The sequence below is a fragment of the Chrysemys picta genome, unplaced genomic scaffold, assembly GCF_011386835.1.
Source record: "Chrysemys picta bellii isolate R12L10 unplaced genomic scaffold, ASM1138683v2 scaf105, whole genome shotgun sequence".
In the NCBI taxonomy this organism is placed as follows: Eukaryota; Metazoa; Chordata; order Testudines; family Emydidae; genus Chrysemys; species Chrysemys picta.
In genome coordinates, this window is record NW_027052812.1 from 119,401 (window position 1) to 146,984 (window position 27,584).

General features: G+C 48.0%; 1 protein-coding gene across 11 annotated transcripts in view; it reads right to left on the bottom strand.

The window, feature by feature from the left end:
• Positions 1-27,584, bottom strand: part of LOC101951133 (rootletin-like) — a 152,720-nt gene that overhangs the window by 117,530 nt on the left and 7,606 nt on the right. For 5 of the 11 annotated variants that reach the window (XM_065579132.1, XM_065579125.1, XM_065579127.1 and 2 more), the window contains 6 exons: positions 20,880-20,982; positions 18,462-18,554; positions 17,758-17,850; positions 16,259-16,351; positions 11,558-11,650; positions 10,059-10,151 (listed from right to left, as the gene is read on the bottom strand). In XM_065579132.1, the coding sequence (XP_065435204.1) occupies positions 10,059-10,151; positions 11,558-11,650; positions 16,259-16,351; positions 17,758-17,850; positions 18,462-18,554; positions 20,880-20,973 (559 nt within the window). In that variant the 5' untranslated portion in view covers positions 20,974-20,982. The remainder of the gene's footprint in view (positions 1-10,058; positions 10,152-11,557; positions 11,651-16,258; positions 16,352-17,757; positions 17,851-18,461; positions 18,555-20,879; positions 20,983-27,584) is intronic. The other 6 variants (XM_065579131.1, XM_065579130.1, XM_065579129.1 and 3 more) reach the window with 5 other exon arrangements.

The following is a 27,584-nucleotide window of genomic DNA, read 5'->3' on the forward strand; positions in this document are numbered from 1 at the left end:
TTATGTGGAGACCCCAGGTTCCATCCCAGGCTGGGCCCCAGGGTCAGCGCCCCAGAGGAAGGAGAGAGACGACCTGCAGGTGATCCGGGAGGCCCAACAGGGAATATGGGAGGTCCAGTGGGGCCTCCATGAACAATTGGGCTGGCTGGTGGAGGGACAGCAGGCCCTAACCTAACTCCTTCAGCTGGAGTTCCGAGGTGACAGCGGAGGGCCTGAGCAGCGGAGCGCCAAGGCCAGGAGGCCTGTGGCAGGGCGCAGGGCTTGCTACACCTGCCGACAGATAGGACATTTAAAATGGGACTTCCCAATTGGGGTGGGGGCAGGGCGCCGCATCCCAAGCTGGGACCAGGACAGGTCTCAAAGCCAGTCTGCCGGGTGAAAGAACCCAGGCGACTGCTGACCTGTTGGGCCTGTGGGCGACAGGGCCACAGGCCGTGGACATGCCCAGGCCCGACGTGGAAGGTGTAGATCAGTCCCGGCAAGGGGACGGAACCCCAAAGGGAACATGGGAAGCCCCAGAAAGCACGGAGGTGGGTTGCCTGCTGGAGCTGCCAGGTACCCTGACATATTCGGAGGCACTTCCCCCTCAGGGGAACTGAGTGGAGGGGAACACAGAAGAAAGGGTTGCACTGGTATGGTATGATATTGTAAGCAGAGTCAGGATGAGCTCTACCCTGACATCTGGTGGTGAATTATGGCGAGTGTGGAAAAGAACTCTAGGGGCTGATCTTGTTTGCATAGGCACACCCACTCGCCTGGCAGGAAACAACAGCAACTCAAAGTGGTTACTTTGGCTGGTGTGGGATCCCCAGTTTCTCTGTTATTGGGGCAGGAAGAATAAAGTTTTGTTACCCTGATTCTGTGAATCAAGGCCAGTGGAACTGGTGTATGACAGAAGGACTGAGTGAGTCATTCACCATTACCTAAGTAGCATTTGCTTGTCAAGGGGCATGGGTTACAAAACCCAGTGAATTGAGAGAGGATGGGTACCTGGTGGTGTGGGTCCCTTTTGTGGGCCTGAAACACCAATTGCACCTCCTCCTCTCTCCACTGTTGAATGTCAGAGCTAACTTTGATTCCCTTAGGAGTCTAGTTACAGACTGTTGAGCTGAGTTCACTTTGGGCCAATAGTGCACCAGCACTGGGGCTCCCCTACTAAGAACTGAAATCACTAAGAGCTGAAATCACAAAAGAGCTAAAGCTATTTAAGAGCTGAGATCACTGAGGCTGTGTTAACTAGTGGGGGAGCCTGAAGCTATATTGCTAAGCTAACTTAGCTTAGCGGAGGTGAGCGGAGCGGCTGGAGGAGCAGCTAGCAGAGCCTTGTGGGAGCTGCCCAAGGGACGACTGGAGCGGAGCGGCGCGGCTCACAGGTCGGTGAGCGGAGCGGAGCGGCGCGGCTCACAGGTCGGTGAGCGGAGCGGAGCGGCGCGGCTCACAGGTCGGTGAGCGGAGCGGAGCGGCGCGGCTGCCAGAGCAGTTCGTGGGACGGCAGGAGTGGGACTGCGGGTGGAATGGAGCAGTTCGTGGTGAAGGCTGCGGTGGAACCCCACGGAGAAGCAGCCGGTTGGCCTCGGATCACGTAAGGTGCCCCTTAACACCCTGCTCACCCCCCCCCCTTTGAACTCTGGGGCTGCACTGATCATGGACAGAGGCTTTGGGGGGTTGTCGGACTTTTGTGATTCTTGGGTTGCTGGACCCAAGAGACTTTGGGATTGGTGGACTTTTGGGACTTTGGTGATTCTTGGGTCGCTGGTTTCAAGAACCAATGGGAGAGGACACGGCCCAATTTGCTGGCGTGGGTCTTCGCTCATGGTTTGGTCTAAGAACTCTAGTTCTGGTGTTTTTCCAATTTAATGCTGATGTTGTTTACCTCATGTTATTAAACATTTTCTGTTACACTCAGACTCCGTGCTTGCGAGAGGGGAAGTATTGCCTCTTAGAGGCGCCCAGGGGGTGGTATGTAATTGTCCCAGGTCACTGGGTGGGGGCTCGAGCCGGTTTTGCATTGCGTTATTGAAACGGAACCCCTAGATACAGAACCCGGCCCTTGTTGCTGCCAACTTAGATGGGCAGAAGGGTTACATTTTTGGGGGCTCGTCCGGGATCCCCTGGGTCAGTACCCCTCGCAAGCACCTGTTGAGTGTTCCCCTGCATTGGGAAACAATTGTGGTTATATTTTGAGGAAACTGCTGTTTGTATAATGGCTAATATGTCGGGTTTGTTGGGCCCTGGCCCTGCAGCCTCTAGCTCAGGGGCCACAGCCTCAGCCAATGATTGGGCAAAAGCACTGGGGCAAATATTGGAAAAGATTGTGTTGTCCCATGCTAGGTCAAACTCTTGTCGTGAGTTAAGGTTATTTGCTGGGGCAGAGGAGTTCGAACCCTGGTTGGAGCATACCACTGAAATGCTGCAGGAGTGGGCCGTACCTGATGCAGAAAAGCGAAGATGTCTGATAGAGAGCCTTAGTGGCCCAGCATTAGATGTGATTCGCACCCTGAAGCTCATTGACCCTGGGGTCAGTGTGAAGGACTGCCTAGAGGCCCTTGATCATACCTTTGGGAGTGTAGAGGGCCCTGAAGACAGTTACTGTAAGTTCCTTAATTCCCGACAGCAAATTGGCGAGAAGATTTCAGCCTATATACAGAGGCTGGAAAGACTGCTTCAGAGAGCTGTCATGAGGGGTGCAGTGACTGCTGAACAGATGGATCGGACCAGACTGGCTCAAATTGTAAGAGGAGCTCAATATCAGAACTCGATTCTACTCCATCTCCGGCTAAGAGAACGACGGGAACATCCCCCAAGCTATTCCCAGCTGATAAAGGAGGTCAGAGAAGAGGAAGAAAGGCAGGCTGCCAGCGAGTTTTGGGAAGCCCAAACATTGGAGCCAGCCGGCACAACACCACTGCAAATGACCAGTGTACTGATAGTGAGCACCACAGAGGAACTTGCCCAACAAGTGCAGGTCCTGACAGAACGGATAGCTGAACTGCAAAGCACCATTGACCAAGCTAAGACTTCCGGGAATAAGGAGCCTCTGACCGTGGCGATGGAGAAGTCAGCATTTAGAGCCACCATCCCATCTGGGCGAAGAGGGAAAGGACAATTCTTCTGCTACCGATGTGGTCAGGATGGACACAGTGCTGCCAAGTGCCATAATGAAGAAAACCCCTCCTTAGTGTATGGAAAGCTGAGGATCAGTTGGGAGAGATCCGGTAGCTGCCAGAGAGTCCGGGGACGGGGACCACCCAGGCCTGCAGGATTTGAAGATTCCCCCAGAAAAGACTGTCCAGCTGGGATCCCCGCAGGACTGATAGGGCCTCGAGCAGAGGTCATGGTGAAGATTGAAGGGGTGGAGTGTAAAGCCGTGCTTGACACTGGATCTCAAGTGACTATTATATTTCAGTCATTCTACCAACAAATGCTTAGGCACCTGCCTATACAGCCACTGACTGGCATTGGTCTGTGTGGCCTCAGCATGGATGAATACCCCTACCAAGGGTATGTCATAGTGCACCTGGAATTCCCAGAGGAGGTTGCTGGGGTAAGAGAAGAGGTGGACACAGCTGCATTAATATGCCCTGACCCTAAAGGGACCTCTGATGTGTCTGTGCTGATAGGGACCAACTCCAGTCTCTTCAAGGTGCTCGCGGATTACTGCAGACGACGGGCTGGGGACCAGTACCTGAATACCCTGATGATCCATACGCTTTGTGCTGAAGCCTATAGGAAGATTGAGGGTGCTAAAAAGGAGACATCTGAGCTACCGATTGGGGCGCTGAAGTACATGGGCACAACCCCGTTAGTAGTGCCTGCAAGGACGGAGCAAGAAGTGCTTGTCATGAGTACTCAGCTGAAAGGCAGTAAAGGGGCATTAGCAATGGTGGAGCAGCCAGTTGAAGGAGAGCTCCCGGAAGGAGTGCTGGTCCCCAGTGGAGTCATAACCCTACCTGCTGAAGCCCAGGAAAAGGTGACTATACTGATTGCTAATGAAACAAGTCGAGATGTTGTTGTGAAGCAAGGACAAAAGATAGCGGATCTCTTTGAGCCTGAATCAATTGTAAAACCCCAGTGTGAGACTCAAGTTCCGCCAATAGACCCTGCAAAGTTTGACTTTGGAGATTCACCGTTGTCCGAGGAGTGGAAAGATCGCCTGAGGAGGAAACTTTGTGAAAGATCCAAGGTGTTCTCATTGCATGAGTGGGATGTGGGATGTGCAAAAGGAGTAGAGCACAACATCAGACTACATGACTCTCGACCTTTCAGGGAGAGATCTAGGAGGATTGCCCTCTCCGAGATGGAAGATGTGCGACAACATCTTCAGGAGCTGGCTGCGAATGGCATCATTACAGAGTCCCGCAGCCCATATGCCTCACCCATTGTGGTGGTCCGTAAAAAGAATGGGAAAATCCGGATGTGTATTGACTACCGCACCCTAAACCGCCGTACTGTGGTTGACCAGTACACAATGCCCCGAGTCCAAGATGCCTTAGACTGTTTGCTGGGAAGCCAGTGGTTCTCTGTGTTGGATCTTCGGAGTGGATACTACCAGATCCCTCTGGGTGAAGCAGATAAGGAGAAGACAGCCTTCATCTGCCCATTAGGGTTTTATCAGTTTGAACGCATGCCCCAAGGGATCTCTGGAGCACCGCCACATTTCAACGTCTTATGGAGAAAGTTGTGGGAGACATGAATTTACTGCAAGTGTTAGTTTATTTGGATGACCTGATAGTGTTTGGAAGAACCTTGGAGGAGCATGAAGAAAGACTTCTTAAAGTGCTTGATAGGTTAGAGGATTATGGTTTGAAGCTTTCAATTGACAAATGCCAGTTCTGCAGGACCTCAGTGAAGTATGTGGGTCACATCGTGTCCCAAGAGGGTGTGAGTACTGATCCCGATAAAATAGAAGCCCTCACTACATGGCCATGTCCAAGTAACTACAGAGAACTCAAGACCTTTCTTGGGTTTAGTGGCTACTATCGAAGATTTGTGAAAAACTATGCTACGATTGTAAAACCTCTGAATGATCTTACCAGGGGATACCAGTCCAGCAGGAACAAATCTAAGACCAAGAATAAGGGAAGGTCCCCAAAGCCTCCTGTGCAGAGACACTATGGCCCCTTCGAACCCTTTGGGCCACGGTGGGATGAGAGATGTGAAAGGGCTTTTCGAGAAATCATTACTTGCCTAACTCATGCTCCAGTCCTAGTCTTTGCTGACCCAAGCAAGCCATTTATCCTGCATACTGATGCCAGTTTGGAGGGTCTGGGAGCAGTACTGTACCAGGAAGTGGAAGGAAGACGTAAACCTGTAGCCTTTGCCAGCCGAGGACTGTCTGATAGTGAAACTCGCTATCCCACCCACAAGCTGGAGTTCTTGGCCTTGAAATGGGCCATCACTGAGAAATTTAGAGACTACTTATATGGTGCTCAGTTCCAGGTGTGGACAGACAACAACCCACTGACCTATGTGTTAACAAGTGCTAAGCTGGATGCTACAGGGCAAAGATGGGTGGCCGCTTTGGCTAGCTATGACTTCAGCATTCAATACCGATCAGGGAGAAGCAATGTAGATGCGGATGCATTGTCCAGGCGTCCACAGGCACCAGGAGTTGCTGTGATACCCACAGATGGAGTGAGGGCTATTTGCAGTGTGAGTCGCCGGGAGCCAGAGTCCCATGAGAGTCTTCATGGATGTGCTGCAGAAGCTTTGGGCCTGCCCCCTGAATGCGTGCCTTCTGCTTCAGTGAACTATATTGCGTTGGACCAATCTCCTTTGCCCATGCTCAATGCGGCTGACTGGCAGGAAGCCCAGCTGCAAGATATTGGCATTCGTGATACACTACTTGCCAAAAGGGAGGGGCGAAGCCCAGCTGTGGTTGTCCCACCTAACCCGGAGGGTAAACTACTATTGAGAGAATGGACCAAACTAAAACTGATTCAGGGAGTGCTACATCGAGTGACCACAGACCCTTTACAAAAGCAACGAGCACAGCTAGTGCTGCCAAAAGAGTACAGAGCCCTGGCCATGAGGGCCCTGCATGATGACTTTGGACATTTAGGGATGGAGAGGACCCTGGAACTTCTTCGTAGTAGATTCTATTGGCCCCGGATGGCTGAAGATGTTCGTAGGAAATGTGAGACTTGCGCTCGATGTGTTCAAAGGAAAACTCTGCCCACGAGGGCTGCATATCTCAAGAACATCACCAGCACCAAACCTTTGGAACTGGTATGCATCGATTTCTTGTCTTTAGAAGTAGACAAGAGGAATATTGGGAACATTTTAGTAGTGACTGACCATTATACACGATATGCGCAGGCATATCCCACGCGTGATCAGAGGGCCACCACTGTTGCTCGAGTACTGTGGGAGAAATATTTTTCAGTTTATGGATTTCCAGCCCGGATACACTCGGATCAGGGGCGGGACTTTGAGAGTCATCTTCTGAAGGAGGTGCTGAGGATAGCGGGAATTAAGAAGTCTAGAACAACGCCTTATCACCCGCAAGGTGATCCTCAGCCAGAGAGGTTCAACCGAACCCTATTAGATATGTTGGGGACTTTGCGACCAGAGCAGAAAGCAACCTGGAGCCAACATGTTGCATATCTGGTGCACGCCTACAATGCCACAAAGAATGATGCTACAGGAGTCACCCCATATCTCTTAATGTTTGGACGAGAACCAAGATTACCCATAGACCTGTGCTTTGGTGTATCAGAGGATGGAGATAGCTATGAAACTCATCAGCAATATGTATCCCGACTGAGAGAAAAGCTGCGGGATGCTTATCACTTAGCTACATCTGCGGCTCGGAAGAACGCTGACCGCAACAAACATCGATATGATGCTAGGGTACGTCTGCAAGAACTCCAGCCAGGGGACAGAGTTCTGCTGCGAAATTTGGGTATTGCTGGCAAACACAAGATAGCCGACAGATGGAAGGCAATACCTTACTTGGTGATGGAAAAGCTAGGAGACCTGCCGGTCTACAAGATCAAACCTGAAGAGGGTCCAGGGCAGACAAAGACAGTGCATAGAAACCTTTTGCTCCCTGTGGGGGAATTGGTAGGCACCCCGTATGAGATGGGCCACAACAGGGCAACTGGGCAGAACGAAGGTGCTGGACCAAAGCCGCCCTCCAACGTGGACAGCCAGCCCCCTGCAGCTAACCTACCCCCATGCAGCACATCCGAGAGTGAGTCTGAGGAGGAAGACACAACCATGGTGTATCCTGGGATGGAGACAAGATTTCAGTCTCGATCAGCTGAATCAAAAGAGAGCTCTTCTTCTTCCGCCCTAAACCCCATGGCAGAAGTATTTAGGCCCATTCCTGACACCCCTGAGCGACTGGTGGGACCCCCATGTGATGACACACCCAGGTTATTGGATAGTGGAGACATACAGGTGGAGGATGTCCTGGGCACCTTGGACCCTCCACTGTTAGAACTAGAAATGCAGGGGCCTATGCCAGTAGCCGAGGGACCCTCAAAGGAAACCTCTCCATCCATCGTTCAAGAGGCTGTCCCACGCACCACGGCAACAGAGATTCTCAATAGACGAGACAGGGTAATAAGACCAGTAAAACGGTTGACTTATGATGCACCTGGGGTAACTAGTGAGGAACCAATATGTTTAGCACACAGGCTTGTGGAAGCTAAAGTGGGCTATCTGAGGCCCTTTGGAGGGAACCAGTGAGTTGTTATAATAGGGAGTGTGATTTGTCGGGACGACAAATTTTCGGCTGGGGGGAGGATGTAAGCAGAGTCAGGATGAGCTCTACCCTGACATCTGGTGGTGAATTATGGCGAGTGTGGAAAAGAACTCTAGGGGCTGATCTTGTTTGCATAGGCACACCCACTCGCCTGGCAGGAAACAACAGCAACTCAAAGTGGTTACTTTGGCTGGTGTGGGATCCCCAGTTTCTCTGTTATTGGGGCAGGAAGAATAAAGTTTTGTTACCCTGATTCTGTGAATCAAGGCCAGTGGAACTGGTGTATGACAGAAGGACTGAGTGAGTCATTCACCATTACCTAAGTAGCATTTGCTTGTCAAGGGGCATGGGTTACAAAACCCAGTGAATTGAGAGAGGATGGGGACAGGTATTGGTACCTGGTGGTGTGGGTCCCTTTTGTGGGCCTGAAACACCAATTGCACCTCCTCCTCTCTCCACTGTTGAATGTCAGAGCTAACTTTGATTCCCTTAGGAGTCTAGTTACAGACTGCTGAGCTGAGTTCACTTTGGGCCAATAGTGCACCAGCACTGGGGCTCCCCTACTAAGAACTGAAATCACTAAGAGCTGAAATCACAAAAGAGCTAAAGCTATTTAAGAGCTGAGATCACTGAGGCTGTGTTAACTAGTGGGGGAGCCTGAAGCTATATTGCTAAGCTAACTTAGCTTAGCGGAGGTGAGCGGAGCGGCTGGAGGAGCAGCTAGCAGAGCCTTGTGGGAGCTGCCCAAGGGACGACTGGAGCGGAGCGGCGCGGCTCACAGGTCGGTGAGCGGAGCGGAGCGGCGCGGCTCACAGGTCGGTGAGCGGAGCGGAGCGGCGCGGCTGCCAGAGCAGTTCGTGGGACGGCAGGAGTGGGACTGCGGGTGGAATGGAGCTGTCGTGGTGAAGGCTGCGGTGGAACCCCACGGAGAAGCAGCCGGTTGGCCTCGGATCACGTAAGGTGCCCCTTAACACCCTACTCACCCCCCCCCCTTTGAACTCTGGGGCTGCACTGATCATGGACAGAGGCTTTGGGGGGTTGTCGGACTTTTGTGATTCTTGGGTTGCTGGACCCAAGAGACTTTGGGATTGGTGGACTTTTGGGACTTTGGTGATTCTTGGGTCGCTGGTTTCAAGAACCAATGGGAGAGGACACGGCCCAATTTGCTGGCGTGGGTCTTCGCTCATGGTTTGGTCTAAGAACTCTAGTTCTGGTGTTTTTCCAATTTAATGCTGATGTTGTTTACCTCATGTTATTAAACATTTTCTGTTACACTCAGACTCCGTGCTTGCGAGAGGGGAAGTATTGCCTCTTAGAGGCGCCCAGGGGGTGGTATGTAATTGTCCCAGGTCACTGGGTGGGGGCTCGAGCCGGTTTTGCATTGCGTTATTGAAACGGAACCCCTAGATACAGAACCCGGCCCTTGTTGCTGCCAACTTAGATGGGCAGAAGGGTTACAATATGATAACATGACCCACAGGATCCTGGTTCCGCTGCAGGACTCTATCCCTTCCCTTTTTTCTCTGTCCATTTTTCCACCTCCTTTGGCTTTGCACCCTGGGAAGCTGCCCCCTCAACCAACCCTGGTTACAGCCCTGATGGATACAACTGTGTTGAGAATTGGAAGAAAAACATATTTCAGAGGAAAAAATAGAGATATTTTCTTGTACCTTGTCATAAACAGATAGTTAAGGGTTAATGACTCTTTTACCTATAAAGGGTTAAGAAGTTCACCTAGCCTAGCTGACACCTGACCAGAGGAACCAATGGGAGGACAAGATGGTTCAAAGGGAAGGAGGGAAGTTCCCTTTATCTAGTCAGTTTTCACTTTGGACCGGAGTGGGAAAGCTCCAGAATTCAGCCTCTTATTAAGTAGTGAGTATTAGTGAAGGAAATAAATAGGTTTATGTTTATTTCTTTGTAACTTGTCTTGTGCAATTAGAGGAATAGTCAAATTGGGTATTTGGGTATTTTTTTGTGTGTGTGTGTGTGTAACTAAGTTTTTGCCCAGGGGAACATCCTCTGTATTTGGAATCTCTTGTCTGTGAGAGCAGCTGGTATGCTAATCTCTCCCAGAGGGTTTTCTTTTTCTTTTCTTTTCTTTAATTAAAAGCCTTTTTCTTAATACCTGATTGATTTTTCCTTGTTTTCTAGATCCAAGGGGGTTGGATCTGTGTTCACCAGGAAATTGGTGAAGTCTCTCAAGGCTACCCAGGGAAGGGAATTAGTCCTTGGGAGTGGTGGCAGCCAGACCAGATCTAAGCTGTTAACTGAGCTTAGAGCTTCTCATGCAGGTCCCCCACATCTGTACCCTAAAGTTCAGAGTGGGCAAGGAACCTTGACATACCTAATACATTTTCTGGTTCTTTTCTGTGGGCTTCATCATCCATCTTTGTGTCCGTTTCCTTTTTCTCACCAGCCGGCTCATTCTCACTTGCACCTGATTTAGAAAAATACAACCACAGTGCTGCTCAATCACTTTTAATAGTGGGGGTGCTGAAAGCCAGCCCTCTTACTCCTTTGCCCCTCTTCCCCCAACGCTAGTGCCGGGAGCAGGGCCTTGTATCCGGGAGAGGGAGACCCGGATGGGGTAAGGAGGCTGAGGCTGGGGCCACTATTGGAGCTGACATGGGGACAGAAGCGGAGTCCTGGATGTGGATGAAACATTAGACCGTGGGCATTGGGCTGTCAGTGAAGACGTGGCATGGACTCAGCATCTGGGACCCCACATTCGGGGCCGCGACTGGAGCCATGGGTAAAACCACATGAGGCTACAGCACCCCCTACACCCTTAGGTCCCGCACCTATGTACAATCCTATCTACTTCTGACCTTGTGACTTTATCTCAAACACTATTTATGCTTATTACCTCAACATTAACTGATGGTCACTGTATGAAGTGTTGATGCTAATCTGTCACACAAGCAGCAGCACAACTCTCCAGAGACGTTCCTCTGGAAGATTAATGATTTGTGAGCGGAGGCAAAGTGCTGAGCTACTGCTGTTTGAATTTCTTATGCTCATGAAAGAGCAATATGTATATCAGTGCCATAACTAGGCATTTTAGCACCCAAGGTGAGCGATGATATTTGTGCTTCCTGCGAGAGCCCTGCATAGGATTCTGTTTGTTCCACCTCGCATCCTGCCCCACAATACCCACTCCCACTCCACCCACTCCAGCATTGTTTGTTGAATTTTTATCCTGCTGCCACTGTTATGGCTGTGGGTCTTGTGGGACGTGTAGAATACCAGCAAGTTCTGCAGTGGGACTAGCATATTGTGGGTCCTGCAAAACCAAGGGCCATAATAGTGGGAAGAAGACAATAATTCATCAACAATGTGGGAGTGGGTATTGCGGGGATGATACAGGAGTGGGATTAAGTAAATAGAAATCCCATTCTACAGACTACATGAATGCCCAGCTTTGAAGGCAGAGTCACCACCAGCAGCAGCACAGAAGTAAGAGTGGCTTGGTATGGTATTGTCATCCTTACTTCTGCGCTGCTGCTGGTGACAGCACTGTCTTCAGAGCTGGATGGCTAGAAAGAAGTGCCTGTTGGAAGGGTGCTCAGCTCTGAAGACAGCACGATTTCCAGCAGTAACACGGAAGAGAGGGTGTCACGGGTATGGAATGATATGGTAACATGACCCACAGGATCCCGATCCCGCTGCAGGCCTTTACCCCCTTCCCTTTTTTCTCTGTCCATTTTTCCACCTCCTGTGGCTTTACACCCTGGGCAGCTGCCCCCTCAACCAACCCTGGTTACAGCCCTGATGGATACAAGTGTATTGAGAATTATAAAGAAAACATATTTCAGAGAAAAAAATAGAGATATTTTCTTGTACCTAATACATTTTCTGGTTCTTTTCCACAGGTTACATCATCCATCTTTGTGTCCGTTTCCTTTTTCTCAGCAGCCGGCCCATTCTCACTTGCACCTGATTTAGAAAAAGATGACCACACTGTTGCTCTATCACTTTTAATAGTGGGGGTGCTGAAAGCGAGCCCTCTTACCCCTCTCACCCCATTCCCCCAGAGCTAGTGCCCCGAGCAGGGCCTTGTCTCTGGGAGGGGGAGACCCAGATCGGGTAAGGAGGCTGAGGCTCGGGCCATTTTGGGGTCTGGTGTGGGGCCAGGAGCAGAACCCTGGGTGTGGATGACCGATTTGACCATGGGCGTGGGGCCATTAGCAAAGACCTGGGCATGGACCCAGCATCCAGGACCCCATGTTCGGGGTCGGGAGTGGAGCCTTGGGTCAAACCTCGTGGGGCTGAAGCACCCCCCACACCCATAGTTCCTGCACCTATGTACGACCATATCTTCTTCTGACCTGTGAGATTATCACAAACATTAATTATGCTTATCGCCTCAACAATAACTGATGGTCACTGTGTGAAGTGTTTACGCTAATGTGTCACCCTGTAGCGGGGCAGTAACCCCGCTCCTGCCCTGAGGGGTTAAAACCGCCCTTGGAGAGGGCTGTGGTTGGGGAAACCTGGGCTGATCGGGGAAGTAACCACAGCTGGGCCGTGCCCCAGTCAGGCCGCAGCTGGCCCTATAAAAAGGCTGTGAGCCAGGAGCTCGGGAGACTCTCTCTCTAGACTTTGAGAGGGAGGAACCAGGCTGCAGGGAGCTGAGGGAAGGTACCTGCAGTGGAGCAGGGCAGGGGGAAGGCCAAGGGAGCTTCGGCCTGGAAACCTCCCAGGCTGCTGCCTAGTGGAAGTCCAAACAGGTACGCGGGTTGCAGGGGACAGCCCAAGGCTAGGCAGAGGCAGCAGGTCCAAATCCAACCTTCCCTACGATGAGTGGCGTATGCTGCAGTCTGTCCCAGGGAGCTGGGGCAGGTTGATGACTGTCAGTAGCCTAAGACTGAGGCAAGGTGGGGATAGGGGGTGGGGGTTCCCCGTGGAGGGGAGACCCCGAGACTGAGGGCTGTACTGCCATGGGGCAGAACCCCAGTGGAAAGGGGCACCAGAGTCCAGGGAGGGACATGGGGGCCCAGCGGTACTGAGACACCGGCTGACAGAGGGTGCTCCGGAGGCTGGAAGCTAATTCCCTGGGACACCAGCAGGAGGCGCCGCAGCGGTGAGTCTCGCATCACTACAAGTGGTGGAGAATGCAGGGAATTGCGGTCCGCCCCTTATACAAGGGACAAGACAGAATAGCGGGACTATTGCCCAGACGTAAAGACAAGGGGACAATGGATCCCAGGTACACTGGGGGTTATTATGTGGAGACCCCAGGTTCCATCCCAGGCTGGGCCCCAGGGTCAGCGCCCCAGAGGAAGGAGAGAGACGACCTGCAGGTGATCCGGGAGGCCCAACAGGGAATATGGGAGGTCCAGTGGGGCCTCCATGAACAATTGGGCTGGCTGGTGGAGGGACAGCAGGCCCTAACCTAACTCCTTCAGCTGGAGTTCCGAGGTGACAGCGGAGGGCCTGAGCAGCGGAGCGCCAAGGCCAGGAGGCCTGTGGCAGGGCGCAGGGCTTGCTACACCTGCCGACAGATAGGACATTTAAAATGGGACTTCCCAATTGGGGTGGGGGCAGGGCGCCGCATCCCAAGCTGGGACCAGGACAGGTCTCAAAGCCAGTCTGCCGGGTGAAAGAACCCAGGCGACTGCTGACCTGTTGGGCCTGTGGGCGACAGGGCCACATGCCGTGGACATGCCCAGGCCCGACGTGGAAGGTGTAGATCAGTCCCGGCAAGGGGACGGAACCCCAAAGGGAACATGGGAAGCCCCAGAAAGCACGGAGGTGGGTTGCCTGCTGGAGCTGCCAGGTACCCTGACATATTCGGAGGCACTTCCCCCTCAGGGGAACTGAGTGGAGGACAGAGGAGGTGCCTGTGCATCTGGAAGGGCCAGAATAGGAGAAGGCAGTAGCCGGGACAGAGGGGACCCCAAAGGAGGTCGAGATCCAAACCATCGCAGGGCAACTTTCCAGTAAGGAAACCCAGATAGAGTGGGCTCGGCAAGAGGCTGAGGCCCAGCTGTGCCACGTACAAAGGACTAAAAGAACCCAGACTCTGAAGGAAGAGGGCCTGGGAGACTTGGGCCTGCATGAGCAGCTGGAGATGGTGGAATAAGCCTGTCGGACGGCTGAGGCAGGGCTCCAAAAACATGCCAGGAGCAGGAAGATCTGTCCTGAAAGCTAAAAGACTCTGAAGAAAGATGAGAGCGGCTGGTGGGACATCTCCGGGCAGCACAGGTTAGAGAACCCCCCCTTCCCACAGGCGTGGGATTTTGAGGGGGGGATATAGCAGGACAGTAACCCCACTCCCTGAAGGGTTAAAATAGCCCTTGGAGAGGGCCATGGTTGGGGAAACCTGGGTTGATCGTGGAAGTAACCACAGCTGGGCCGCGCCCCAATCAGGCTGCAGCTGGCCCTATAAAAAGGCTGTGAACTAGACCCTCAGTAGACTCTCTCTCCAACTTTGAGAGGGAGGAACCTGGCTGCAGGGAGCTGAGGGAAGGTACCTGGAGTGGAGCAGGGCTGGGGGAAGGCCAAGGGAGCTGGGTAGCTCTGGCCTGGAAACGCCCCAGGCTGTGGCCTAGTGGAAGTCCAAACAGGTAATAGAGTTCCAGGGGACAGCAGAGGCAGCAGGTAAAAATCCAACCTTGCCTATGATGAGTGGAGTATACTGCAGTCTGCCCCAGGGAGTGGGGTCTTGTTGGTGACTGGCAGTGGCTTATGATTGAGCTGAGATGGGGGTGGGGGTTCCCCCTGGAGGGGAGACCCAGAGACTGAGGGTTGTACTGCCAGGGGGGAAACACCCCAGTGGAAAGGGGCACCGGAGTCCAGGGAAGGACATGGGGGCCCAGCAGTAGCGAGACACCGGCTGACAGAGGGTGCTCCGGAGGGTGGATGCTAATTCCCTGAGAAACCAGCAGGAGGTGCCGCAGCGGTGAATCTCCCATTGCTACAGTCACCCAAGCAGCAGCACAATGTTCCAGGGACGTTCCTCTGGAAGGTTAATGATGTGTGAGTGGAGGCAGAGTGCTGAGATACTGCTGTTTGAATTTCTTATGCTCATGAAAGAGCTTGCAAAATGGATACCAGTGCCATAACTAGTCATTTTAGCACTCGAGGTGAGCAATCATATCAGTGCCCCCTGCTAGAGCCCTGTATAGGATTATATAGTTATTCCAGCTCCCATCCTGCCCCACAATACCCACTCTGACTCCACCCACTCCCGCGTTGTTTGTTGAATTTTTATCCTGCTGCCACTGTTATAATTGCAGTTCTTGTGGGACGTGTGGAATCCCAGGGCATTCTGAAGCAGTACTAGCATACCGTGGGTCCTGAGAACCAACCGACATAATAGTGGGAAGAAGACAATAATTCATCAACAATGTGGGAGTGAGTGGGAGTGGGTACTGCGGGGGTGATACAGGAGTGGGATTAAAGAAGTAAAATCCCATTCTGCAGATTACATGAATGCCCAGCTTTGAAGGCAGAGTCACCACCAGCAGCAGCACAGAAGTAAGGGTGGTTTGGTATGGTATTGTCATTCTTACTTCTGCGCCACTGCTGGCAACAGCTCTGCCTTCAGAGCTGGGTGGCTGAAAAGCAGTGGCTGTTGGAAGGGTGCTCAGCTCTGAAGGCAGCACCATTGCCAGCAGGAACACAGAAGAAAGGGTTGCACTGGTATGGTATGATATGATAACATGACCCACAGGATCCTGGTTCCACTGCAGGACTCTATCCCTTCCCTTTTTTCTCTGTCCATTTTTCCACCTCCTTTGGCTTTGCACCCTGGGAAGCTGCCCCCTCAACCAACCCTGGTTACAGCCCTGATGGATACAACTGTGTTGAGAATTGGAAGAAAAACATATTTCAGAGGAAAAAATAGAGATATTTTCTTGTACCTTGTCATAAACAGATAGTTAAGGGTTAATGACTCTTTTACCTATAAAGGGTTAAGAAGTTCACCTAGCCTAGCTGACACCTGACCAGAGGAACCAATGGGAGGACAAGATGGTTCAAAGGGAAGGAGGGAAGTTCCCTTTATCTAGTCAGTTTTCACTTTGGACCGGAGTGGGAAAGCTCCAGAATTCAGCCTCTTATTAAGTAGTGAGTATTAGTGAAGGAAATAAATAGGTTTATGTTTATTTCTTTGTAACTTGTCTTGTGCAATTAGAGGAATAGTCAAATTGGGTATTTGGGTATTTTTTTGTGTGTGTGTGTAACTAAGTTTTTGCCCAGGGGAACATCCTCTGTATTTGGAATCTCTTGTCTGTGAGAGCAGCTGGTATGCTAATCTCTCCCAGAGGGTTTTCTTTTTCTTTTCTTTTCTTTAATTAAAAGCCTTTTTCTTAATACCTGATTGATTTTTTTTCCTTGTTTTCTAGATCCAAGGGGGTTGGATCTGTGTTCACCAGGAAATTGGTGAAGTCTCTCAAGGCTACCCAGGGAAGGGAATTAGTCCTTGGGAGTGGTGGCAGCCAGACCAGATCTAAGCTGTTAACTGAGCTTAGAGCTTCTCATGCAGGTCCCCCACATCTGTACCCTAAAGTTCAGAGTGGGCAAGGAACCTTGACATACCTAATACATTTTCTGGTTCTTTTCTGTGGGCTTCATCATCCATCTTTGTGTCCGTTTCCTTTTTCTCACCAGCCGGCTCATTCTCACTTGCACCTGATTTAGAAAAATACAACCACCGTGCTGCTCAATCACTTTTAATAGTGGGGGTGCTGAAAGCCAGCCCTCTTACTCCCTTGCCCCTCTTCCCCCAACGCTAGTGCCGGGAGCAGGGCCTTGTATCCGGGAGAGGGAGACCCGGATGGGGTAAGGAGGCTGAGGCTGGGGCCACTATTGGAGCTGACATGGGGACAGAAGCGGAGTCCTGGATGTGGATGAAACATTAGACCGTGGGCATTGGGCTGTCAGTGAAGACGTGGCATGGACTCAGCATCTGGGACCCCACATTCGGGGCCGCGACTGGAGCCATGGGTAAAACCACATGAGGCTACAGCACCCCCTACACCCTTAGGTCCCGCACCTATGTACAATCCTATCTACTTCTGACCTTGTGACTTTATCTCAAACACTATTTATGCTTATTACCTCAACATTAACTGATGGTCACTGTATGAAGTGTTGATGCTAATCTGTCACACAAGCAGCAGCACAACTCTCCAGAGACGTTCCTCTGGAAGATTAATGATTTGTGAGCGGAGGCAAAGTGCTGAGCTACTGCTGTTTGAATTTCTTATGCTCATGAAAGAGCAATATGTATATCAGTGCCATAACTAGGCATTTTAGCACCCAAGGTGAGCGATGATATTTGTGCTTCCTGCGAGAGCCCTGCATAGGATTCTGTTTGTTCCACCTCGCATCCTGCCCCACAATACCCACTCCCACTCCACCCACTCCAGCATTGTTTGTTGAATTTTTATCCTGCTGCCACTGTTATGGCTGTGGGTCTTGTGGGACGTGTAGAATACCAGCAAGTTCTGCAGTGGGACTAGCATATTGTGGGTCCTGCAAAACCAAGGGCCATAATAGTGGGAAGAAGACAATAATTCATCAACAATGTGGGAGTGGGTATTGCGGGGATGATACAGGAGTGGGATTAAGTAAATAGAAATCCCATTCTACAGACTACATGAATGCCCAGCTTTGAAGGCAGAGTCACCACCAGCAGCAGCACAGAAGTAAGAGTGGCTTGGTATGGTATTGTCATCCTTACTTCTGCGCTGCTGCTGGTGACAGCACTGTCTTCAGAGCTGGATGGCTAGAAAGAAGTGCCTGTTGGAAGGGTGCTCAGCTCTGAAGACAGCACGATTTCCAGCAGTAACACGGAAGAGAGGGTGTCACGGGTATGGAATGATATGGTAACATGACCCACAGGATCCCGAACCTGCTGCAGGACTCTACCCCCTTCCCTTTTTTCTCTGTCCATTTTTCCACCTCCTGTGGCTTTGCACCCTGGGCAGCTGCCCCCTCAACCAACCCTGGTTACAGCCCTGATGGATACAACTGTGTTGAGAATTGTAAGAAAAACATATTTCAGAGAAAAAAATACAGATATTTTCTTGTACCTAATAAATTTCCTGGTTGTTTTCCGCGGGTTTCATCATCCATATTTTTTTCCGTTTCCTTTTCCTCATCAACCGCCTCATTCTCACTTGCACCTTATTTAGAAAAAAACAACCACGGCATTGCTCTATCTTTTAATAGTCAGGGTGCTGAAGGCCAGCCCTCTTACCCCGCTCCCCCACCTTACCCCATCACTAGTGCTGGGAGCAGGGCCTTATGTCCGGTAGGGGGAGACCCGGATGGGGAAAGGAGGCTGAGGCGATTCTCTGGAAGGTTAATGATGTGTGAGTGGAGGCAGAGTGCTGAGCTACTGCTGTTTGAATCTCTTATGCTCATGAAAGAGCTTTCAAAATGGATACCAGTGCCATAACTAGTCATTTTAGCACCCAAGGTGAGCAATGGTATTTGTGCCCCCTGCTAGAGCCCTGTATAGGATTATATTTTTATTCCATCTCCCCTCCTGCCCCACAATACCCACTCCCACTCCGGTATGGTACGATATGGTAACATTACCCACAGGATCCCGATCCTGCTGCAGACCTTTACCCCCTTCCCTTTTTTCTCTGTCCATTTTTCCACCTCCTTTGGCTTCGCACCCTGGGCAGCTGCCCCCTCAACCAACCCTGGTTACAGCCCTGATGGATACAACTGTGTTGAGAATAGGAAATAAAATATTAGAGACAAAAACAGAGATATTTTCTTGTACCTAATAAATTTTCTGGTCCTTTTCCATGGGTTACATCATCCATCTTTGTGTCCGTTTTCTTTTTCTCAGCAGCCGGCCCATTCTCACTTGCACCTGATTTAGAAAAAAATATGATCACAGTGTTTCTCTATCACTTTTAACAGTGGGGGTGCTGGAAGCCAGCCCTCTTACCCTTCTCCCCCCCCCTTCCCCCAGAGCTAGTGCCAGGAGCAAGGCATTGTCTCTGGGGGAGTGGGGGAGACCCGCATGGGGTAAGGAGGCTGAGTCTGGGGCCAAAGTTGGGTCTGGTGTGGGGCCAGGAGCAGAGCCCCAGGTGTGGGATGGCAGCTGGAACCACGGGTCGGCAGCAATGTCCTGGGCATGGGGCCAGGAGTGGAGCCATGGGTAAAACCTTAGTGTGCTGCAGTACCCCCTGATCCTCCTTGTTTCCGCAGCTACATCCGACCATAACTTCTTCTGACCTTGTGACATTATCACAAACACTAATTATGCTGATCTCCTCAACAATATCTGATGGTCACTGTGTGAAGTGTTGATGTCAATGTGTCACACAAGCAGCAACACTCCAGGGACGTTATTCTGACTGCTAAATGATGTGTGAGTGGAGGCAGAGTGTTGAGCTGCTGCTGTTTGAATCTCTTATACTCACGATAGATTTTGCATGTGGATACTTTTATAGCTTTTATTTTCATAACTGATGAGGTAAGTCCAGATTTGCTGGGTATAAACTGTGAAGCGTAGAGTTTCTGGAACTAAGGTCTGGTAAGCGGTGACACACAATAAGCATGATCTTGACAGATTTTTCACTTGTCTGTCTCTTTTCCCCCTTTGAGGGCATGCTCATTCCTGTTCCACTCGAAGGGCATGATCCAACCAGACTTCAAATTCTTCCTCATGGAGAAGGGTAGGTTTTATCCCTGCAAAGCTTTTTAGTCTGTGATAACTGTCAGTTCCAGCTATACCCCTTTTCCTATTGCCTGGTTAATGGCCTTTAAATATAAATAAATGGAGATATCTTATCTCCTAGAACAGACCTTGAAAGGTCATCAAGTCCAGCCCCCTGCCTTCACTAGCAGGACCAAGTAGTGATTTTTGCCCCAGATCCCTAAGTGGCCCCCTCAAGGATTGAACTCACAACCCTGGGTTTAGCAGGCCAATGCTCAAACCATTGAGCTATCTCTCCTCCCTTTATGAATGAATCTTCTGTCAGAGGGTGAGAAGAGGGGTCAGGACTACACAATGCTCTTAAATCTTTTTCCCTCTTTTCTGTTCTGTGAAGCAAATGTTCAATTTCTCCTTGAAAATCTGATGTCTCATCCCATGGATTAGGGGGCACGATAAGCATAGTGCCTACAGTTTGTAGAGACCATTGCATCCTCTCTTCATCCACAATTATGTCCTGGGTCCCATCTGCATATCAAACCTCATTGAACCAGAACATAAGTCATACAATCTCTGTTCTTTCTCCTGATAGATTCTGCCATGAAAGATGACCTGCCCCATGAATAATCTGTGCTCTGGAAGAACTCTTGCTAAAGCCTCCTCACCACCATAGCCTGCTGTGGGTCTCCTTCATCCCATTCACATCACTCTAGGACCTGCCCTTTATCCAAGCTGACTTATGGATGGGGATAGAAGGGAGGTTTTTTTTCTTTTCACAATCCCAGCAGTGCCTCCAAGAATGTAAGGGAGTTTTATGGGTCGCCATACCCCTAAATGCAGCTAATTGTCAACACAAACCCTTACCTGCTGTCCCTCTGCTTTGGCTGCAGTGGGTTTCAACTGTTTGGGTTCTTAGCTTCTAAGTGCTGGTGCCTCCACCTGACTATTTAAGGGTTTCAGGAACTCGACATTGCCTCCCTAGGTGATTTATACTATCCCTGACCTGGTACTTACCTGCATGACTAGCCTGATACCATGTACATATGCTCTTCTGACATCTCCATAATGGATGAACCAACAATCAAGGAACACTTTATTTACAAGGGGAAATATAAAGGAAGCATATAAAGGGAAGAGGAAGATGGATTTGCACTGACTACATCATTAACACCATACAACCTGCAAGTAACCCAACCCCCCAGGAGGATTTCCCTGGATTCATGAATCCAGTGTTTTCCACACTAGTGCACTCTCTAATGTGGAGGAATCCATGTACCTTGATCAGGCCCGAAGGTACTTGAGTGCTGAGGGGTTAGGAGAGCGCCAATTCACCTAGGAGGCCAACCTCTCTGTGGCAGCAATAGGCATTTCTCACATTGGAAAAGGTCCCCATAACATAGAGGGCCTCCTACGTGTTTCCAAATCCAGTTGCTATCTCCCAGAGTAGTCCAGCAACCCCCTTTCACAGCAAAGTAGGCAACAACTCAGGCAGCAAGAGACAGTCAGGGAATCACCCACACTCACTCGGCAACTTACCCGCCAGGCACTTAGCTTCCTCTGTCAGCATGTTGTCAGCATTGAGGATGGTGACTGCTTCTTCCTTCTTTTTCTCCATAAACTGCTCCAGCATCTTCTCTGCCTGGGAATAGTAGAGCAAATATGGTGCTTAGCACTCAGCACTGAGTTATTCCTGAGTGAGTGCCAGGGGCGGCCCATCCATATAGGCAAACTAGGCGGTCGACTATGGTGCCAAGTTAAACGGGACGCCATATTCAAGGGGAAAAAAATCAAATGAAAAAAAAGAAAAAAAAAGAAGAAAAGATGAAATAAAATACAAATAAAATAATGAAGATGTCATTATTTCAATTCCCATGCACGTCTGGAGGAAATATGAATTATAATTCTTTGCTCTACATTTCTGAGAATTTATTAATATGTCAAATCTTTTATTTACTGCAAAAATAAATAATATTTTAGCAAAAAAAAATTCAATTTGTGATGTAGGGTCAAGATGACCCACTCCGCAATTTTGATAAGCAATAACTCAGCCACAATGAAACACATCCACCAGAGGCAAGAGCTGCAACGCTAGTGACACATAGCTCAAATATACATCAAGGTTGCAGAGCAAGAAATTCGTGTAGAGCGGAGATATTGCGAGTTGATACATGTCAAATGGTCATTTTAACATACGTCGCAGGTAGATGGTTAAAAATTGAGTGAATACTGTGGCAAATTGTGTTTCTTGGTGCCAAAGAATAAAGAATAACATCTTTCAGCATTATAAATCCAAAATGTGAGTATCTTTAAGTGTTATTAAACCTTAGCGTTATTATCGGGCTGTATAATTATGAACTTTTCTTTGTCATAACTGGTTCACATGTAATAAATAAGATCCATAAAAGAAAAGTAACAGTGTTCATGCTTAATAGACTATGAAATTGATGACTTCACACTCCAAGTGGGTAACTGTGAAGAAGGGGATTACTTTCCAATCAACCGGTGTCGGGTTATAACATCGAAAAAGGTCATTTTGCTTCCCCATAAACGCTGTAACTAACTGTTTTAATATGTAAATGAGTGTATGTTACTAACCATTGAACCTTTAAGCAGTGAAAAGATGTGTAGGGATAGCTGCAATGTGGTTTAAATCACCAACTATGTGATGTATAATGCTTGCAGTCAGGAACACAGTACATAACAATATTCAAATGCCACATGGCAGAAAGAGGAAAGAAAACCCTCAGGAGCTGAGTGTCGTAAAGGAAAGGCTGAGAAGGAAAAGGACCAAGCAAAACAGCAAAGATACTTCCTGAAATATTTTCTCTTTAATCCAAATAAAGATGGAAGCAGTTCACAGCATCCAGATGAAGGAATTTTACTAGGAGAGGAGGTTAGCTCACATCTGCATGGAAGCAGTTTAGAAGATCAAGATGAAGTATATTACTTCAAGATGAGGGTAGCTCACATCCACAAAAAAGCAGTTTGGAAACTCAAGATGATGGAAACTTACTTCTAGATGAAGGCAGCTCACAGCATGAGACTGATATGGAAGTGGAGAAAATGTATTCACCTTCAGAGACACATGCAGAAATTGAAGTAAATGAAATAGAAGGAAGAAAGGATGAGGAAGTTACAAACAAGTTACAGTATGGGAACCCAACTTCATGGCCCAGACATGATGAGAGTGTGCGGCAAATTCTCGTGGAACATGGACCCGAACAAGTTCATGAATTTCCCTTCCCTGAGGATGGAAATAAAAGAAAATTCTCTGCTCAGCATTACAAGAGGAAACTCATTAATGGGAAAGAAATTCATCGAAACTGGTTATAATATGCAGTGTCGAAGGACTCTGTGTTTTGCTTTTGCTGCAAGTTGTTTAGAAATCAATCAATTGGAACATCACTTACTGAAAATGGTTCAAAGGACTGGAAAAACATATCTTCAATTCTCTCTTCACATGAAAGAATACAGAACATTTGGAATGTTTTCAAAATTGGAAAGAACTTGAATTATGATTGAAAAAAGGAAAAACTATTGCTGAAGAAAATTTACGTGTGATCAAGAAAAAAGAAGAATATTGGCAACAAATATTAGTGCATCTCATTGCTTTACTGAGAGTTCTTGGTGGGCAAAATTTAGCATTCCGCAGCCGCGGTAGAAATGAAAATGTATACACTCCAGGTCAAGGAAACTTTTAAAAATATGTTGAATACCTAGTTTTGTTTGAGCCAGTCATGAAGGAGCATCTACGTAAAATAATTGATCATGAAACACAGGTTCATTACTTAGGAAAAAATATGCAGAATGAACTGACCCAAATCCCAGCAAATGCCATTAAAAAGAAATTTGTAGAAGCTGCCCATTCTGCAAAATACTTTTCAATAATACTGGACTGTACACCAGATGTGAGTCATGTTGAACAAATGATGATGATCATTCATTTTGTGGATATGGAAACGTCTGCAGATGAAGATAATGTTATAGTGCTCATAAAGGAACATTTTTAGGATTTTGTACCGCTGAAGGAGATGACTGGAACATTTATGACTGAAACTATTCTACAAGAGCTTGAAACAATGTCATTATCTGTTGAAAACTTACGAGGCCAAGGCTATGACAATAGGAGTAACATGAAGGGTAAATACAATGGTGTGCAAAGGAGAATGATGGAAATCAATCCTAGGGCCTTTTTTGTTCCTTGCAGTGCACATTCTCTGAATTTGGTTGTCAATGATGCTGCTAGATGCTGTTTGGAGGCAAGCAGTTTCTTTGACCTGGTGCAACGTGTTTGTGTTTTTCACAGGCTCAACATGTCGTTGGGAGATTCTGACTTGCCATGTGAATTCTCTAACTGTGAAACCACTTAGTCAGACAAGATGGGAGAATTGCATTGATGCTTTAAAGCCTCTTCACTATGAACTTGGAAACATTTATGATGCCCTAATTGAAATTTCTGATGATACTACCTTTACTGGATCATCTGGCAATACGGCACGTACAGATGCAGAAGCTCTTATAAATGGCCTTTCCAAGTTCAAATTTGTGACCTCACTCATTTTGTGATAGAACATCCTTTTCAAGATTAACCTCACTAGTTAGCAGCTTCAGGAAAAGAACTTGAACATACATTCTGCTATTCAAAAACTGCAGCAAACTAAAAATATCCTGGAGGAATTCAGAAGTGATGAAGGGTTCGAATGAACACTTGTAGATTCTCTCGAGCTTGCTGAAGAAATAGACTTTCCGACAGAATTTGAACCAGAGCCAGTTCACATTCGGCAAAAGAAACAGCAGTTTTCATATGAAGGATGAGACACACCCATTCAGAACCCCAAACACAGGTTCAATGTGAAATTCTACTTTGCAGTCCTTGATACAGCTATTCACTTCGTTGATGAAAGATTTCAACAGATGCAGCAGCTAGAGGCAGTATTTGGTTTTCTATATGATATCCACAGCTTGCAAAAGAAAACAGCAAAACAGATAAGAGAATGTTGTATAAAACTGGAGTCGGCATTGACTCATGAAAATTCAAAAGACATTGATGCTACAGACTTGTGCAGTGAGCTTCAGGCTTTTTCAAGACAACTTAAGAAACATTCCACTCCTGAAGAAGTACAGAAGTTTTCTTGTGAAAATAAACTCACTGACAGTTTTCCAAACGTTTGTTTATCTCTACTCATTCTTTTAACTTTGCCAGTTTCCATAGCTAGTGGGGAGCATAGCTTCTCAAAGTTAAAATTGATAAAAACATATCTGCACTTGTCCTTGTTGAACCTCATCATATTTCTTTTGGCCCAATCCTCCAATTTGTCTAGGCTCTCTGGACCCTATCCCTACCCTTCAGTGTATCTGCTTCTCCCCCCATCTCAGTGTCATCTGCAAACTTGTTGAGGGTGCAATTAATCCCATCATCCAGATCAGTGATAAAGATCTTGAACAAAACTGGCCCCAGGACCGACATCTGGGGAACCCCACTTGATACCAGCTGCCAACTCAACATGGAGCTGTTGATCACTACCCATTGAGCCCGATTATCTAGCCAGCTTTCTATCCACCTTATGTACCATTCATCCAATCCATACTTTTTTTAACTTGCTGGCAAGAATACTGTGGGAGACTCTATGAAAAGCTCTGCTAAAGTCAAGATATATCACCTCCACCACTTTTCCATGTCCACAGAGCCAGTTATCTCATCATAGAAGGCAATCAGGTTGGTCAGGCATGATTTGCCCTTGGTGAATCCATGTTGACTGTTCCTTGTTAGAATATAGATATTCAGGCCTGTCTGCAAAGGCCTATACTTTAAGAATTTAGGTGTATTCTTATCACTTAGCTAGTTATAGAGGTATAAAAGAAAGAATCAAAATCACTCTCTGTCTGTGAAAGGGCTTTCTCGTACTGTGACAGTCTGAGGCTCTGTTCTTAGGCTAAGTAAGGCCTTTGGCTAAGCAGCAGAGGCAGCCATAAGCTGGGAAGTGAACGGTCACATCCTCACATTCCAAACTAGTCACATTGAAATAAAGTGCTATTGGGCTGTTAGGAATACAATCCTGTCCTGGTATTCCTGTCACCTCCAGAGAAAGGGAAGAGCTAAAGGAAACTTAGTTTGGTAGCATCCTGTCTGGTAAGAACTCACTTATCAATAGCTGGGATGTGAAATCCTCATTTCTGTATTGTTCTATCACTGTAGTCTTCACTTATCTTTTGTTTGTTTCTTTAATCTCTATCTGGTTCTGTGATTGTTTCTGTCTGCTGTATAATTAATTTTGTTGGGTGTAAACCAATTAAGGTGGTGGGATATTATTGGTTAAATAATCATGTTACATTAAGTTAGGATTGGTTAGTTACATTTCAGTACAATGATTGGTTAAGGTATAGCTAAGCAGAACTTAAGTTTTACTATATAGTCTGCAGTCAATCAGGAAGTAAGCGGGGGAATGGGAACAGGGAATGAGGGTGGGGGAATTGAAATCATGTTTTGCTAAGGGGGGGGAAATGGGAACAGGGAATGGGAACAGGGACACAGGCAAGGCTCTGTGGTGTCAGAGCTGGGAAGGGGGACACTGAGGAAGGAAACTGGAATCATGCTTACTGGAAGTTCACCCCAATAAACATCGAATTGTTTGCGCCTTTGGACTTCGGGTATTGTTGCTCTCTGTTCATGCGAGAAGGACCAGGGAAGTAAGCGGGTGAAGGAATAAGCCCTCTAACATTCCTGATCACCTTCCTCTCCTCCAAGTGCTTCAAAATGGATTCCTTGAGGACCTGCTCCATGATTTTGCCTGGGACTTAAATGAGGCTGACGAGTCTGTAGTTCCCCGGGTTCTCTTTCTTCCCTTTTTAAGATATGGGCACTATATTTCCCTTTTTCCAATCGTCCGGGACTTCCCCTGATCGCAGTGAGATTTCAAAGACAATGGCCAATGGCTCTGCAATCACATCAGCCAAGTCCCTCAGCACCCTTGGATACATGAGATCTGCACCCATGGACTTGTGCATGTCCAGCTTTTCTAAATACTCCTTAACCTGTTCTTTCACCACTGAGGGCTGCTCACCTCCTCCCCATACTGTGTTGCCCAGTGCAACAGTCTGGGAGCTGACCTTGTCTGTGAAGACTGAGGCAAAAAAAGCATTGAGTACTTCAGCTTTTTTCCACATCATCTGTCACTAGGTTGCCTGCCCCATTCAGTAAGGGTCCCACACTTTCCCTGACCTTCTTCTCATTGGTAATATACCGGTAGAAACCCTTCCTGTTACTCTTCACATCCCTTACTAGCTGCAACTCCAATTGTGCCTTGGCCTTCCTGATTACACCCCTGCATGCTCTAGCAATATTTTTATACTCCTCCCTAGTCATCTGTCCAAATTTCCACTTCTTGTAAGCTTCATTTTGGCATTTAAGCTCACAGAAGATTTCACTGTTAAGCCAAGCTGGTTGCCTGCCATATTTGGTATTCTTTCTGCACTTCGGGATGTTTTGTTCCTGCGCCCACATTTTTCTTTACGTCATTAAGCAGGTGTTATTAGGGAGCCTGTAGACGAGAGATTCAGAGTGGTATTTTCAGATGTCCCAGCATGCCTCAGAGCACACATCCCAGTGACTAAGTCACACAGGTGCTTTTGAAAATCCCACAATCCACCTCTTTGCTGTATATGAGGAATGCAGCATATCCTTCCCTGACTTAAAGCTCATATTCTACGAAGACACAGTAAAATGGCTGAGAATTTGCAAGTAAATCTGGTAATTTATGAGTTAAAATAAATGTTTAATTTTTATATACAGAAATTTAACATATGGTGTCAGCCTCGTTCGTTTCTTTTGAATGATCTCAGCAATAAAAAGGTGCAAACTCATAGAACTTCTCATACAGTTAAAACTCACTGAAATCTTATGCACTGGCTACACTCAAAGAATTTTGTACAGAATTAATTATCATTTTTTGCAGATATTCTTCATAACACAAAGTTTCTTCCTCAACAGGACCTGAAGGAAAATATTCTACATTAGAGAGTTCCAGGTAGAATCACCCTCTTTCAAAATGGCTGTCATCTCTTATTGTTCTAAATGTGAATGAAGTTAAGACACCCTCTTTCAAAATGGCCACTTGTTTCCATTGAGTATTTCCCTATCTTAACATATACAAATTTCTGTGAAGTTTAACTGATACTCTGAATTTCCTGGTTTATAATGCTTCTTTGAGGGATATTTATCTCATCCCTGCAGTGGTTCTATTT